We start from the raw sequence: 16,151 nt of genomic DNA on the forward strand, positions 1-16,151 counted from the left end.
ATTTTTCAACTTATTATTTTTAATATATTTGAATTTTATATATTTTTTGGTGCTGGTATCTAATAATAGGAGCATAATTTGTAGAATAAGAAAAGTACCTTTTGGTTCGAAAAATGAAGGGCTTTCATTAATAAAGAAAGCTCCTTGGTTAAATAAATGACACTAAATTTGAATATAGTCACATAAGGGGGTCACTTCACTAGGTTACTTGACGAATAGAGAAATGTTAGGCCCATTGGGTCGATGATTGGGCCCATAAATGAGAATGCCGCGGAGTATATTTCGAAAAGCTACAATTCAAAGTTGAAACCCGCTTTTACCCGCCCCAGAATCTTTGCGTATGGGTCACTCACTTTCTTCTCGCGCTAATTCAAAAGAGGGAACAACAAGTGAGTGTTACTAACCTTCTTCTTCTTCTTCTTCTTCTCTCTAACCCTAATCCCAACCAGTTTCAAATTAGCTTCCGGGTCCTCCTCCATTTCACAAGGTCAATTCATCTTAACCCAATTCTTTTTCTTTACTCTTTGTATTCTTGCAGTTAGGGTTTCAAATAGGCAACTTCACTGATTCCGTTTAAGATTTTCCATTATCAAAATTTCATGGGAAGCAACCATGATTCCAGTGACGGGCTTTTCAAAATCCGTCCCCGTCTGGCGGATGTCACGAATTGCCCGTCGAAAAGGCCGTTTTCTTTAGTTTCCAGCGATGGTGGGGACTCGCAGTTCACAAAGCAAATGCGCTTAGGTGGAGAAAGTTTAGCCAAAAAGAAAATCCAAATGCAATTAGGAGCACAGGCTCACCATAGCAACGAGGTCTTATTGCAACCAAAAGAAAACCAACCCATTTTGTTTCCGTTTTGCGATGATATTTCAAGCTCGTACCATAAACCGTGCTCGCCCAGTGAGGGATCGCGGGAGCAGAATCTGTTGGGTTTGAAGAAGTATGAATTTGGGGAGAAGGATGAAGGAATTGCCCCAATCGATTGTGCTGTTGAAAGCGGGGACAAGGATATTTGTGTTGTTGACAATTCCGGATCTCCCAGGTGCGGGGCCGTGCAAATGCCGTCAATCTCTGCCTCTAATGATTCTAATTTTCGGGGGTTGAAACCGTGCTCGGGGCATAAGGGCGATGGAGCATCGAATCCTGTTACTGATGCTGCGGACATTAAATCTTGCACTTGTTCCTTATGCTCTAAAGGTGGTTAGAGTTTATCTGTATGCATCTAATTTTTGCGTTTTTTTTTGTGTCAACTAAAATTAGAGCTACATATCACTTAATAAAATTTGCATTAAAGGTTTAAATAGTTACTGAGGTGAACTCTAACTTTGATTGAAGAACACCACCAAAAGTGCTTAAGGAATTGTATCAAGATTTTTCCTATTTTTACAATTTTTTATTTAGTATGTAATAATGGGTGTTGCTTATGTTGATCACTAGCTGCTTATATCTGGTCGGATCTCCATTACCAGGATGCCAAGGGTAGATTAAGTGGTAAGTTCTACTAACCATTTTAGGAGTTTTGTTCTGTTACAGTCAAGTGTTATTATATTATTTCTTCTAGCATTGAGGTTTTAAATGCTCATCCTTTTCGCTAGCTATAAGGAAGAGTCAGAAAGAAGCAAAACTGGTCATTCAGAAATTTTCTGGATTAGAGGATACAGTAATGCATGGCCAGCACCAAAGTGAGGAGTCATTAAACTTAGAATTGTCCCTTGTGCATCAGTGGAAGTCGCTCTTTGTTCAAATGCAGAATATGTATGCCCAAGAAAGTAGCCACCTAGTAAGTTTCAACGCTATCACTTACATGGTTTATTATTTTAATCCTGCTGGAATTGTTGGTTCCATTGCCATACAAGTTTCTTAATTCAATTTTCTGTCTTTTTGCACTATCCATTGTTCCATTTGCTTTTATGGAGACTGTAAACTACTCAAAATGTTAGCTTGTTTTATATGGAGGCGAGTGTTAGAGGTTTAGTTTGCTAGTTAACTTGATTGGTTAATTTCTTAATTGTTAGATGCTATTGGCTTCTATTAATAGAATATGTCTCGCACATTATTTTATCTCTCTCATTTTTTATTTAATTTTATGGGTTTTCACATTCTCTGTTTCCTTTATGGGCTCAACCAATTTTAGTACAAGTCAGCCTCTGTAAAAGCCATTTCTTAATTTATGCATATGATTATTTAGTTATTGGTATGCTATGTTGTGAACATGGTTATCAAAACTCTAGGGTCAGCATGAAACTCGTCCCAGTTTACGAGGTCTCACTCACCGTCTATCAGTTTACTTGAATGTAAACTCATTTTCCAGTAGATTCGAAATAGAATCTTGTTAACTCGATAAACTCGAGTAGACTTAGGAGTCAGTGAGTTTGGGGGAGGTTTCATTTTTTGGCCTTCGTTTGGCATTTCCTATTTTCTGAACGGATTAGGGTTTGCGCTTTCAGAGGAGCAGCGCATCGCGATAGAGTTTGTGTTTCTCAAAGGAGCACCACATCACACCGCATTGTGTTTCTAAACATTGTCACTGCCTTGACGGGATTTTGCCACTACACTGCATAATGTTTCACCTTCCTTCCACAGCTGCATCACGTTTTTTCTTTGGGGGCGTCAACTGGATTTGCTCTTTGAACAGGTTACCTCTTCATTCTCCCTTTCCTTTGTTTTCATTCCCCTTTGTTGGGAGTTTTCAATCCCTTCATTGCACTTTGTTTTTCGTTCTCCGTCCTCCCTCTGTTTTCGTTCTCCTCTGATAGAGTTCTCTCAATAAATACTTGGTTGTTGTTTTTTATCCCTTTCTTTGTTTTTCGTTTTCATTTTAGATCCCACAATAAGGACTTGGTTGCTGTAATTTTTACTTATGTTTTGTAATTGTATGTTATGTGGTTGGTGTAGATTTGAAGTTGTATAGTAGTGATGCACTACTAAATTTAAAATTATGAAATTATTGTTAATCATGGTGTTGAAATGTTCAATTGAGATGGTATTATTTTTATTTTTTTTTTATATGACATAGACTTGTAAAGTCTACGAGTTGGATCCACAAGTTGAGCCAACGGAACTTCCACAAGTGTATATATATATATTGAAGTTTAATAACCTTGGTTGTCGATGTTAAATTCTCTTACCTATAACCCGGTTTATTCTTTTCATTTTCTCACCTAATGCTTTGAATGATTTGATTTTGCTTTCAGGAATCAAGCTTTGAATCACTAAAAGATTTGAGAGAACGCTGCAAGACTGATCTTGATTCGAATGACAACAGCCATAGTGAAAAACAGTAGTATTCCAATCCGTTTTTTCATTGTAAGATTGCTTGGCACATAAGTTTCTTGGCTTCAAATTTCAATTAATATGCAGATTGTCATCTGTTGCTTTAATATTTGTATATTTTATGTAAACTCGGTGGCTATAATACTTGCAAGTCTACATGTACATTTGTCACGTCAGCTGTTTCCACCGATTCCATTATGATTTTAATCAACATGCTTTTGAGGACAATTGTACCGCATTTTTGGGATGTCCTGAGAGGACTGAAATTTGGCATGCTCTTTCTGTTCAAAGTTATATGGTCGATAGATTTTTTAATTCCTAGATTGGTTTGGGTGACTGGCAACAATTTTAGGATTCTCTACAATGTTGGACAGGTGAAATTATCTTCTGACGTATTTAGAGTGTGTTTGAGACTGTTGAAAAATATTATATTATATTAATTTATAGGTATAATTTATTATTTTTTTAATTCTTATTGGTATAATCTATTATAATCTGAATTATTATTATTTTTGTATAAATAATTTCCATTAATTTAAGGTCTTATATTTAAGGTCTTAGATTTGTCACTGTGCATTCTAAATAATAATAATAATAATAATAAATAACTCTTAATTTTCTTAATCATAATTGAAATTGGTTTTTATCCTTCCTAGGTTTAGCCATTTATACACAATTAAGTTTTTGTTATTGATATAGCAATTCAGAAGAAGAAAAAAAGACTGTAAAAAGTGATCTGGTTTGTTTGGAAAGCAGCTGATATGTGGCATGTGACAACAATTGGTGTTCGATTTCAATTTTTCTAGTACATAATTTTACTATTATGTACCTACTTTTATATTGGAAGTCTGAATCCTCTCATTTATCATTTTAGTAGGTTATTGAACATCATACATTGAGCACTTGCTTTTTTAAAAATGTTTCTTAACTAAGTTTAAAGTTAATTTAATTAACAATTAGTTCAATTTTTTACCTCTCAAATCACTATCATTTTATCTTTATCTATGCAATCAATCTTTTCAACTTTTTTGTCATTAGTTATTTTATTTTATTTTGAAAGCCAAGAACACAAACATAAAAAGAAAGGATAAGCTAAGAAAATAAATTTTTATGATAAATAAACTAGCAGATTTTTAGATAGACATTTCAGTAAGCATACAAGCATGTGATAGTAAACAATAAAGATCCTTTAACTCAATTATTCGGATTCATGAATATTAGGATGCAACCTTACTTGAATTATTATCTAATTATATACATTACAATATCACTACCATAAAGTTTTCTTATGAAATCACATCAAGCACATGTCATATACATGTTCTTCTCACAAAACCATTATCATTTCATACCGAGCAAAACAATTTCAGTTCAACATATCTCATTATACATGCATAGTTATATACTTCAAGCTTTCTTAAGGTATACAGCCAATCACAGATTAAATAAGAGAATAAAAAATAAGTTTGCACCATTCTTACTTAAGCTAGAAGTTTTCGCTTAAGCGACAAAGGTTCTCTCGCTTAAGCTAGGCATTTTTGTGTGAGCGAGAGCTCAAATAGTGACACTGTGAGTTTTCTACGAATTCTTGCTTAAGCGAGACCTTCTCGCCTAAGTGAGATTACTCTTCGCTCAAGATAGAAGCTTGCCGCTTGAGCGACAATTTGAACAGAAACCAGTGGTGAGTTCCTGCTACTCTCGCTTAGGCGAAAGTTGTTTGTTTGGGCGAGATTAGAAGGTTTTCACCTGTTCACACATGCAGATCTAAGAACTCAAGCAACTCATTTTCATACAACATAAACATCAAAAGGCACCGAAAACACAATTCGGAAACCAGAAAACATGCAATATTTATAAAAAGTTTTAAATCCTAGATTTCCTTACCTTGATAGATGCTACTATGAGGGGACAATCCTAAGTGGAAGGAACACCATAACCTGAAACAGCTCAAGGAGCTGAAAACAAAACATAGGAGGATGAAAATGAGACCATGACGCGATTAACGTGAAACCAGGGCTTAGAAACAGAAAGAAACTTGGGTTTTGAGTTCTACTTACGCGGAGGGAGAGCTTTCGGTAAGCTTGGATGAGACTGTAACTCAAGCCCTAGTAAAGTTCCTTATTTCAAAATGAGAGTGTCTAGACAGCTGAAAGGAGTCTTGAAAAAACAAGTGGACTGACCTTAATCCTCTAATAAAGTCAGGCCCAAAAATTTTTAAAACAGAAAGTGAATCTTACATAATGTATCATAAGTAATGTCCTGTATTCAGACAATAAACAAAATTATTTGAATATAATAATTTCAAATAATTAAAAGACGTGACAGAGTTACGTGCATACTATCATGTAATAAGTTTTAATAACTAAAAAAATGGATGGAGTTGTTCGAAAATAAATTTAGTATGAAAAAAAAAATTCAAAACGAATATTATAATAAAACCATATATGTAGAAGAAAATCAATAACGTTAATTTCAGGGCATAAGATTGGTTCAAATTCATATAGTAGTTTTTATACTGATTATAATTTAATAATTCTCCTGCACTAACCTTTTCATAATTTAAATAAATCTGGTGATAGTCATCTAAACCTTGAATTAATATTGTTTAATTGGTGTTTATGAAGTGATAAAGCACAAATTATCCAAATGGTTATACAATATTATCCAAACCCCGAACACCTCATAATTGAACCAGCACAACGTGAAGGAAATATAAAAAGAGTGCACATCCTACGTTGGCTAATTTCGGATTAGTTTAGTTAGAGATGCTTTATTTTTTTTTTTTTTTATGATTTGTCCTTTATTTATATTGAGTCTTCACATGAAACCCACATATAAACATCCCCGGCCCATGGCCCATGTGGCTTGCAAGGGTGACAATTATTTATTTGAATTCTTATACAAAATTATTACTCTGAATGAATGTGAGTAATGGTTCAGTTTAATGTTAGGTTATGAATTCCTTCTAATAACATAATTAATTTCACTAAAAAAAATGTCTATTAATTATTTGCTGACTTCAAATTTTCATAATAAGCCATTTCACTCCAACTTCCTTCAAACTTCAAAAAGTGAAATTCTTTGTTCCAATTTTAATGGAACTATTGATAATTGGTATAGACCTGAAAAAATATTTTTAAAAAGCTCATTATTAGCACTTAATGGAGATAGATTACAACAATAATTGATTCCATTGCAGACAACTTTGAAGATCTACGATTAGACAATTCATTAACATCATCACTCATTAGTGTGGTCCGAATATGATTAAGGTCGACGTGTATAGTTTATGTCATTTTTATAAAAAAAAAAAATATAAAAAGTTGTCACTGTTCTTGCAATTCAGTGTCTATTGTTTTTACCAAAACTGGACAAAACTGGAAAATAGACTGTAAATGGTAAAATGGTCGACAAAGAGATGATAACTATAGTTTCAATATATATCTAAAATCAGTTATGCTTCATCATTTCACCAACACCTTAAGAATTTCGAGTGAATTTGTAACTGGGAATATTATCTTCGTATAATATTTCAAAAGAAAAATATTCTCATTCAAAATTGATTCTTAAATAAATATTTACCAAAAAGCACATTCTAGACGTTCTTTCTTTCATAAAGGAGAAGGTTTTATTCTGATATCATCAAGACGTGTGAAATTTTTAGTAAAATACTTACTCTTATTGTTAGGTAATTAACCAACAACTCTTGTATTGTTTTTCTTCTTTTACTAGATTCCAAAATTGAATCACCAACTATTGCATTTCAGCTCCTTTATAATGAAACAGTTGCGTACATGTTAAAATATTTGTTTCGTTTTCTTTAAATTATTTTTTGTTTGTAATAATTTCCAAATGAAAAAAAGAAAAAAAAATTGGAGGGGTTTTGTTTTACATTTCCACATTTAGATAACATTTTTTATAAGTATTATTAGTGTAACCTATTTCGCTATTGTCTTCTCATACCATATTGTCATAAATTATATGATAACTTCGTCATTTTATGAATGGTTAGATATACTAAACAAAATGATAATAGATTACTAAACAGTCATATACTTTTTTCTCATGCTGACATATATTATAATAATTAAAATATTATTTCTGTTAGGTTTTACAGAGGGGGTTTCACCGGGGAGAACAACACCAATGAGACCTGAGCCCAACCACATAAGACATTGACACCACTCTCAACCCAAAACCTTAAGGCAATGGGTTTATGGGCCTTGATCCTTATATGGTGCTCTACTTTCTCAATTCTGGTCAATGTGGGACTTAGACTCACACTTGGATTCCTAACATTCTCCCCCTCAAGGGTGAGTCCCTTCAACCCCATTGGTACACTCCCCCTCCAGCGGAAGCTGCCCAACCACGAGTACTCCTTTTCTGTCCTTTTCTGTACCGCCGTTCTTTCTTAACGGGACACGCTTTACTAGGACCATACTGGTACTGCACTCGTCTGAGCCGGTATTAACCATCGGCTCTGATACCACTCTGATGGGGAAAACAATAACAAACAATATACCAGAGAATGCAGCGGATATAATTTCCCCTAACTTGCAAGAATCTATGAGGAGCAATAATCAAAGAGCAGCAATAATAAACCACCAAAAGCACAAATAAAGGCACCAAGATTTTTAACGTGGAAAACCCCTCAAATCAAGGGTAAAAACCACGAGTCGTCCAGACCAAAGAAATAGCTTCACTATGATCAACAAGAGTACAAAAGAGTCTTAATCAATAGCACAAATTAGTGCCAACACCCAACCAAATAACAAAGCAACAAAGCTTTCAAATAGAGAAGAACAAGAGAGGAAAACCTCTACAAATCACTGCTGCAGTGCGAAATTAATATCTCCCAACTCAGACCTCGTATCAAAGATCCGACCGGTCAGAATGAAGAGCAATGAGTTCCGAACCTGCTGTAAAAATTTCAGCCCGATCCAACGGTGAACGAATCCGCAGCGCCGAATTTACTGCGACAGCTCTATGAAAAACGTGAACAGAATTTTCCCTCTACCTCTCCCTCTATGTGTTAGGGCTTTCAGTGTATTCTGACTCTATTGTTCTGCCTCTCTCTTTATTTTATAGCCTCCTCTCCACTAGGTTTAAGTGAGACATGGGCTTCTCAAATTTTGGGCCTTTTCTCCACATAGGAAGGGAGCCCAATACCCAACAAATCTCCCCCTCACAACTATGTGGAGATAACCGCCAAACCGGCGATCTCACAACAAACTTCAAACTTCCCTCTTGGCAATGCTTTAGTCATCATATCAGCACCATTATCATCTGTATGAACCTTTTCCAACTCCAACAACTTAGCATCCAAAGCATCACGTATCCAATGATACCTCACATCAATATGTTTGGATCTAGAATGAAAAGTTGGATTCTTACCAAGATGGATAGCACTTTGGCTATCAACAAACAATGAATAGTTATCTTGCCTAAAACCAAGCTCCTGCAAGAATTTCTTCAACCATAACACCTCCTTGCATGCTTCAGTAATAGCAATGAACTCTGCTTCTGTAGTAGACAACGCTACACACCTTTGTAGTCTTGATTGCCAAGCCACAGCTCCCCCTGCAAACTTTATCAAATAGCCCGAAGTGGACTTTCTGGAATCAATATCCCCAGCCAAATCTGAGTCTGAGTAACCCATCAAAGTAGGTTTATCACCTCCAAAACAAAGCTTCATATCAACTGTACCATGAAGATACCTCAAAATCCATTTCACAGCATTCCAATGCTCTCTACCTGGGTTTGACAAAAATCGACTAACTGTACCAACAGCATGTGCAATATCTGGTCTTGTACACACCATCGCATACATCAAACTGCCCAAGCTTTAGCATTTTCCATCTGGAATCTCTGCAACACCTTCCTAATGTATTGCTCTTGTGATAGATAAATCTTCTTTTCTCTCCTATCACGTGAGATATGTATGCCAAGAATCCTTTTAGCAGCTCCCAAGTCTTTCATGGCAAAAGACTCGCCAAGTGTCTTCTTTAACCTGTCAATTTTGGAAATATCTTTTCCAACAATAAGCATGTCATCAACATATAATAACAGGATAATAAAGTCATCATTAGAAAAACTTTTAACAAAGACACAATGATCAGAAGTAGTCTTCATGTAACCCTGCTCACACATAAAAGACTCAAACTTCTTATACCACTGCCTTGGAGCCTGCTTCAAACCGTATAGACTCTTCCTTAGTCTACACACATATTCTTCCTTGCCTTTAACAAGAAAACCATCAGGTTGCTTCATGTATATCTCTTCCTCCAAATTACCATGAAGGAAAGCTGTCTTCACATCCATCTGCTCAACCTCCAAATCAAGAGTAGCAGCTAAACTTAGCACAGTTCTGATGGATGACATTTTCACCACAGGTGAGAAAATCTCATTGAAATCAACACCCTTTTTCTGTCTGAAACCTTTCACCACTAATCTGGCCTTGTACCTTGGAAGCGTAGAATTTGAATCTTGTTTCACCCTGAAAATCCACCTAGTTTCCAATGCCCTTTTGCCCTTAGGCAATTTCACCAAGTCGTAAGTGTGATTATCATGCAAAGATTTCATCTCATCTTGCATTGCATCCAGCCACTGTTTCTTCTCTTCACTATCCAAAGCCTCTTCAAAACACTCAGGTTCTCCACCGTCAGTCAAGGTTATGTACTCATCACAGGAATACCTTGTAGAAGGTTGTTTTTGTCTATTAGACCTTCTGAGTTGGACTTGAGGTGATTCAGGTATATCACCAAGATCGTCATCATCATCATGTTCCTCTTGAGCATCATCAATTGGAACCTCTACTCCACTTCCAAACTGTTGATCATCAACATCACCATGTTGCTCATTGTCTTGAGCTTCCGTTTCAACATTCTCCAAATTGTGAGCGGGCAACCTCATCGGATTACCATCAGTGAGATTACTATCTTTCTCGGGTGTGGTCTTCTCCACCTTATCAATGTCTTCAATGGTCTGGTCTTCCATGAATTGTACATCACGACTTCTAACAAGCTTCTTCTCAACAGGATCATAAAACCTGTAGCCAAATTCATCCTCACCATAGCCAATAAAGATACATTGCCTTGTCTTTTTATCTAACTTGGATCTTTCATCCTTAGGAACATGAACAAATGCCCTGCAACCAAAGACACGCAAATGATCATAGCTAACATTCTTACCAAACCAAATTTTGTCTGGCACCTCAGTATTCAAAGCAACTGCGGGACTGAGATTAATAACATGCACAGCTGCAAGCAATGCCTCTCCCCAAAAGTGCTTAGGCAACTTTGCTTCTGAAAGCATACATGTAACCCTTTCAGCCAAGGTCCTGTTCATCCTCTCCGCTAGACCATTCAACTGAGGAGTTTTAGGAGGAGTCTTCTCGTGTCTAATACCATGCTGCCTGCAATAAACATCAAAAGGTCCACGGTACTCACCACCATTATCACTACGGATGCATTTCAGCTTCTTGCCTGATTGCCTCTCAACCATAGCATGAAATTCCTTGAACTTTTCAAGTACTTGACCTTTCCGCTGAAGAGCATAGACCCATAGCTTCCTGGAACAATCATCAATAAAAGTAACAAAGTAAACTGCACCACTAAATGACTTTACCTTTAATGGGCCACAAACGTCAGAATGCACCAATTCAAGTAATTCTGACTTCCTTGAGGGTGGATGCTTCTTAAAAGATACTCTGGTTTGTTTACCAGCCATGCAATGAGAACATTTCTCCAATTCTGCATTTCTCAATCCCATAAGCACATCCTTTTTAGCTAAGCAGTTAAGCCCTTTCTCACTTATATGACCAAGCCTCCGGTGCCACAAAGATGCCTCCATATACATAGCATTCACACTGTCTTTAGCAACCAAAGCTTTAGTCCAATACAATTTAGATTGTTTCTCCCCTCTGGCCATAACCAAGTTACCTTTGGTGAGCTTCCATTTACTAGAACCAAAGTGATTGTCATAACCACAATCATCAAGCAACTGCACAGAGATTAAATTAAAACGGACATCCGGAGCATGTTTGACTCCTTTAAGCAACAACTGCACTCCCATGTTGGTTTGCAGGCAAACATCACCAACACCAATCACTTTAGACTCACCATCATTACCCATCTTCAACACTCCAAAATCACCAGAAGTGTAAGATGTGAAGAACTCCTTCCTAGATGTAACATGCAGTGTAGCACCACTATCAATAATCCACATGCTCTCATCAGATACAAGATTAACGGACTCAAAGTCACGAAGAAGAACAAGATCACCATCTGTAGCAGTAGTGACACGATCATCATCATCATGATCATTCTCTCTCTGTTTGCCCTTCTTGTCTTTGTTCTCCTTTTTCCACTTAAAACAGTATTTCTGAATGTGTCCAGTTTTATGACAAAAATGGCACTCTAAATTCTTGTATCTTGACTTGGACTTGCTCCTACTCTTCTCTCTACCACCTTTATGTTCCTTTTTCTGACTTCTCCCCCTAGCTTCTGTAACAAGCATCTCAGACTGAGATGAAGAACCATGTGCCTTCCTTCTCATCTCTTCATTAAGAGCACCGCTCTTTGCCATCTGAAAAGAAACAACACCATTCGAGGCAGAGTTTGTAATTGAAACCCGAAATACCTCCCAAGACTCTGGTAGAGTATTAAGCAACCATAATCCCATAACTTCGTCATCAAACTTTATGCCCATTCCTGACAATTGATCTAGGAGCCCTTGAAACTCATTTAAGTGATCAGAAATAGAAGAATTCTCCATGTACCTCAAATTCATCAAGCAATTTAACAAATACAATTTATTATTGCCCGACTTAGAAGCATACAAAGACTCAATCTTCTCCCACAAAGCTCTGGCATGTGTCTCATTAGCAATATGATTATAAACATTATCTTCAACATATTGCCGAATAAAACCACATACCTGTTGGTGCTCAAAGTCCCATTCTTCTTCAGACATAGAATCTGGCTTCTGTGTAGCAAAGACCGGAAGATGCAATTTCTTGACAAATAATAAATCTTTCATCTTGCCCTTCCACAAATGATAATTTGTACCATTCAAAGCAACCATCTTTGCATTTGCCTCCATCATTCAAGCAAGTAAATATAGCCCAACCAAGAGCTCTGATACCACTTGTTAGGTTTTACAGAGGGGGTTTCACCGGGGAGAACAACACCAATGAGACCTGAGCCCAACCACATAAGACATTGACACCACTCTCAACCCAAAACCTTAAGGCAATGGGTTTATGGGCCTTGATCCTTATATGGTGCTCTACTTTCTCAATTCTGGTCAATGTGGGACTTAGACTCACACTTTGATTCCTAACAATTTCGACATCAATTATTCAAGTTTTTCAATACTTGTTTTTTTAACATGGGTACTAAGACTAAGATTAGTGGGGACCAGACCAGCCAATATTTTATATTTCTCCACAAATAAAAAACATTTTTGTCCTGCATGAACTAAATCACTTTGCATTTTTTTCCCTTTAATTAAATATTAAAATACACAGTTCATATTTGAATAGTTGATGAAGAGTTGGGTAGTTGGCATTTTCTATGCGAAAAGGTCTTTCATCGAGTGATGTATTATTATGTGGCACACATGTCAAAGTCGCTTTCTCTGCCTTATTCTAAAAAATGACGCAACCCTATGATAATGAAATTGTTTTTGTGGAGTAATGAAGCATGGCAAAAGTAGCTTTTTTTTATTCTCGTTTATACCTTTCTTCTAATTTATCCATCATTATATATTATCACAAAATTGAATATAACCTTTTCCATTAAATTTATGATTTTTAATCTTGGAGTTTTGAGAAGGAAAATTATAAGTACACAAAGAAACAAGCAGCAATAGTTGTTTTGCGTTCCTTGAAAGTGATTTCCACGTAGGAATCGACGTGTGGGCGCGTCAGGGATGGGCCCCACACTCTCATTTTCTTTTTCTTTATTAAATCACAATTATTCCTCACTTGAAATATTCACATATAGAAAAAGGCTTAAGAACTTGTTTGAAGAGTAATCGATAAACGACGAATGCGTAATTCAAAGAATCTCGAATGAAAACTTTCTACAAGAATAAAATATTATTTTAATAGAAATTGGTTAAAAAAAATGATTTTAATTGATAAAAAAGTAAATAGAAAAAAGAACGATGGAGATGGGTCCACTATGACCTTTGGCAAACGCGAAGGGAATAGGATCCAAAAGTCACTTGCCCTCTCCACAAAAGAAACGCTTGCAATGCAAATTGCGTTTAAGGGAACCATGACCCTACAATTCGTCAACATTGTGGCGCCGCAATTTGTGACACTATATTTTCTTATCATCATTCCGATAACTACCTCTCCACGTTTTTTTTTACGCAATAATCTTCAAACTGTGTTTCCTCATCATCTAAAACATACCAAAATAATGGACAAAAATAATTAAATTATAATTCAGTCGGATAAATTAAACTCAATTCTTTTACAAGTAAATTTTTGAATTAAAATCGTTGAAATAATAATTTAGCAAAAGGTTAACGTCAAATTCCTTGTCACTCATGAACCCGGAGTTGAAATACTTGACTCTACTCATTTATTTCATTGACCACAACTATTATAGATGTTACAAGAAGTTGGTAAAAGAATTTCTCTTAATCTATTAAAATTTAAATTTGAAAAAAAAATTCTCAAGTTTACTTTTACATTTTAAAAAACATATAATAACGATGGAAGCATCTTTAAATAATTTTTTTGTTATGAATGAAGATATTGTTTTAATAGAAGTGTCACTTATATGAATTACTTGTAAAAGAAGATAATTGATGAGGTAAACAACTTTTTTTTTTTTAGTTTAAAAATAACTTTTAATTGATTTGTGGTGTGATATTGATTAAGGATTTTATATGTAAAAAAAAGTTGGAAATATTCTGATGAGTTAAACCACTATATGATTGACACGTGTAAGGTGGGCATGTGGCATTGAGTAATGAGGTATTGCATAGGTGGCATTTTTCAATTGGATAGGCATGACGGAATAAAGGAGTGATTGAAAGAAGAAGCTAAAGCACAGTATATAAAGCAGCCCTCACTCACCATGCTAACGCAAGAGCCAAGCTCACAAAGTGAGGCCACTCACACTACAAACCCCTTCTCCCTCTCTCTCTCTCTTCTCAACAACAGATTCAGCTTCTTAGATTTTCAACTTCTTTTTTTAAGAAAAAAAAAATAGAAATAAACAACTACTCGCAGTTTTGAGTTCTTCATTTCCTGTTCTCTGGTTTTGGAATTGAGACAGGCTCTTGAAAACCTTTTTTTTTTTTTGTGATTTTCTTTGGTTGTTGTAAAACATGGCAGCCGCTATAGATATGTACAACAACTGCAACGTCGTACAGGAATTCCTAGATCCGTACAGTGAGGAGCTGATGAAAGCACTTGAGCCTTTTGTCAAAACTGATTATTTCTCCGTCTCTTCTGATTCCGCTTCTTCTTCCTCTTCTTCTTCTTCTTCTTCTTCTTCTTCTGATTATTCTCTCGTTTCATCTACTTCGTATCCCTCCACCAACCAAATCAAGCTCAACCAACTCACCCCAGAGCAAATCCTCCAGATTCAGGCGCAGGTTGGGCTTCAGCAGCACATGGGTTATTCAACTCAACGTCAAAACCAAGCCCAGCTGGGTCCAAAACGTGTCGCCATGAAGCACGGTGGCGCGGCGGCGAAAGCCGCGAAGCTGTACCGAGGGGTGCGGCAACGGCATTGGGGGAAGTGGGTCGCCGAGATCAGACTCCCGAAGAACCGCACGCGCCTATGGCTGGGAACATTCGACACCGGAGAAGAAGCGGCGTTGGCGTACGACAACGCAGCGTTTAAGCTCAGAGGCGAGTTCGCGCGCCTCAACTTCCCTCATCTGCGACACCAGGGAGCGTTCGTATTGGGCGAATTCGGAGATTACAAGCCGCTACCTTCTTCCGTCGACTCCAAGCTCCAAGCTATTTGCGAGAGCTTGGCCAAACAAGAACAGCAAAAAACGTGTTGCTCTGTCGAAGACGTGAAGCCCGAGGTCCACGCTGCTGCTGAGCTGGCACTGCTGGAGTCTGACGTGGCGCAATCCAACGTTTGTCCCGAGTTCGACAATTTTAAGGTAGAAAACGGGAACGAGAACCCATTGTTATCATCGCCTGTGTCCGGCGGCGAGTCTTCTTCGCCTGAATCGGGTGTGACTTTCTTGGATTTCTCGGATTTCTCGGATTTCTCACGTTGTAATTATGAGTGGGATGAAATGGAGAGTTTTGGGTTGGAGAAGTACCCTTCGGTGGAGATTGATTGGGCAGCTATATGAGTGCGTGAGCGTGATGTGAAATGGCTGGTTTTGTTTTCCTCTGCTTTTGGGTTTCATACGCAATTATGTTTTGTATTTTTTAGGGTTTATGTTTGGGTGTCTTTGGCTGCTTCTGCAATGGAATTTTTGACATTTGCGGATGTTTTGCTGAAACACGGCTTGCAAATTTTAGGCAGTGAAATCAGAGAGGTTGGTCTTCATGGTGTGCTGGTGTTTTTTGTTACTTGCATGATCATGGGACTTTTCTACTCCTCTCTTTCTTCTATATTGTAATTAATCTGTACTTCCAATATATGAAATATTTACATGTTCCTCTAAAGCAGAGAACAGCTATGTCATCTTAATTTCTAATACTTGTTTTACACCCAATAATTGTTGTAATAAAAATTCGCTAACCAGACATAACATTTAATCACTTATAAACGGTGTTTGATTCTAGCAAGAACTGTCGTCAATTCTGAGTGGTTCTGAGTGGTGCCAAATTGTTTGCGCAGCTTTGTTTCTCCTCCATACACGAGTTTTAGTACTTCTTTTGACTA

The 16,151-nt window shown here is 36.7% G+C and overlaps 1 protein-coding gene and 1 pseudogene across 3 annotated transcripts; both read left to right on the forward strand.

The window, feature by feature from the left end:
- Positions 1-259: 259 nt before the first annotated feature.
- LOC114176009 (DNA-directed RNA polymerase subunit beta) lies at positions 260-3,501 on the forward strand. 3 transcript variants are annotated; one of them, XR_014993465.1, is made up of 6 exons: positions 260-389; positions 539-1,197; positions 1,438-1,491; positions 1,596-1,780; positions 2,448-2,635; positions 3,195-3,501. XR_014993465.1 is itself a non-coding variant. In XM_085670731.1 (6 exons), the coding sequence occupies exons 2-5, from the start codon at positions 600-602 to the stop codon at positions 2,629-2,631; spliced, it is 885 nt and encodes a 294-aa protein (XP_085526857.1). In that variant the 5' UTR covers positions 260-389; positions 539-599; the 3' UTR covers positions 2,632-2,635; positions 3,195-3,501. The 3 variants fall into 3 exon arrangements, 2 of the variants coding, with proteins under 2 accessions (XP_085526857.1, XP_027916686.1); XM_085670731.1 differs by having other exon boundaries at positions 2,584-2,635; XM_028060885.2 differs by lacking the exon at positions 2,448-2,635.
- Positions 3,502-14,382: 10,881 nt separating this feature from the next.
- Positions 14,383-15,931, forward strand: LOC114174929 (ethylene-responsive transcription factor ERF060 pseudogene; annotated as a pseudogene).
- Positions 15,932-16,151: the final 220 nt, after the last annotated feature.

The sequence above is a fragment of the Vigna unguiculata genome, chromosome 3 (genome assembly GCF_037176805.1).
Source record: "Vigna unguiculata cultivar grain cowpea cultivar isolate G323 ecotype 2 chromosome 3, ASM3717680v1, whole genome shotgun sequence".
NCBI lineage: Eukaryota > Viridiplantae > Streptophyta > Magnoliopsida > Fabales > Fabaceae > Vigna > Vigna unguiculata.

Excerpts from the sequence above, each read along its gene's own strand:
- LOC114176009 (XM_028060885.2), top strand. The coding sequence starts at position 600 with ATGGGAAGCAACCATGATTCCAGTGACGGGCTTTTCAAAATCCGTCCC. Across the intron at positions 1,198-1,437 it reads TTGTTCCTTATGCTCTAAAG|CTGCTTATATCTGGTCGGAT; the intron begins GTGGTTAGAGTT and ends GTTGATCACTAG. Across the intron at positions 1,781-3,194 it reads CCCAAGAAAGTAGCCACCTA|GAATCAAGCTTTGAATCACT; the intron begins GTAAGTTTCAAC and ends TTTTGCTTTCAG.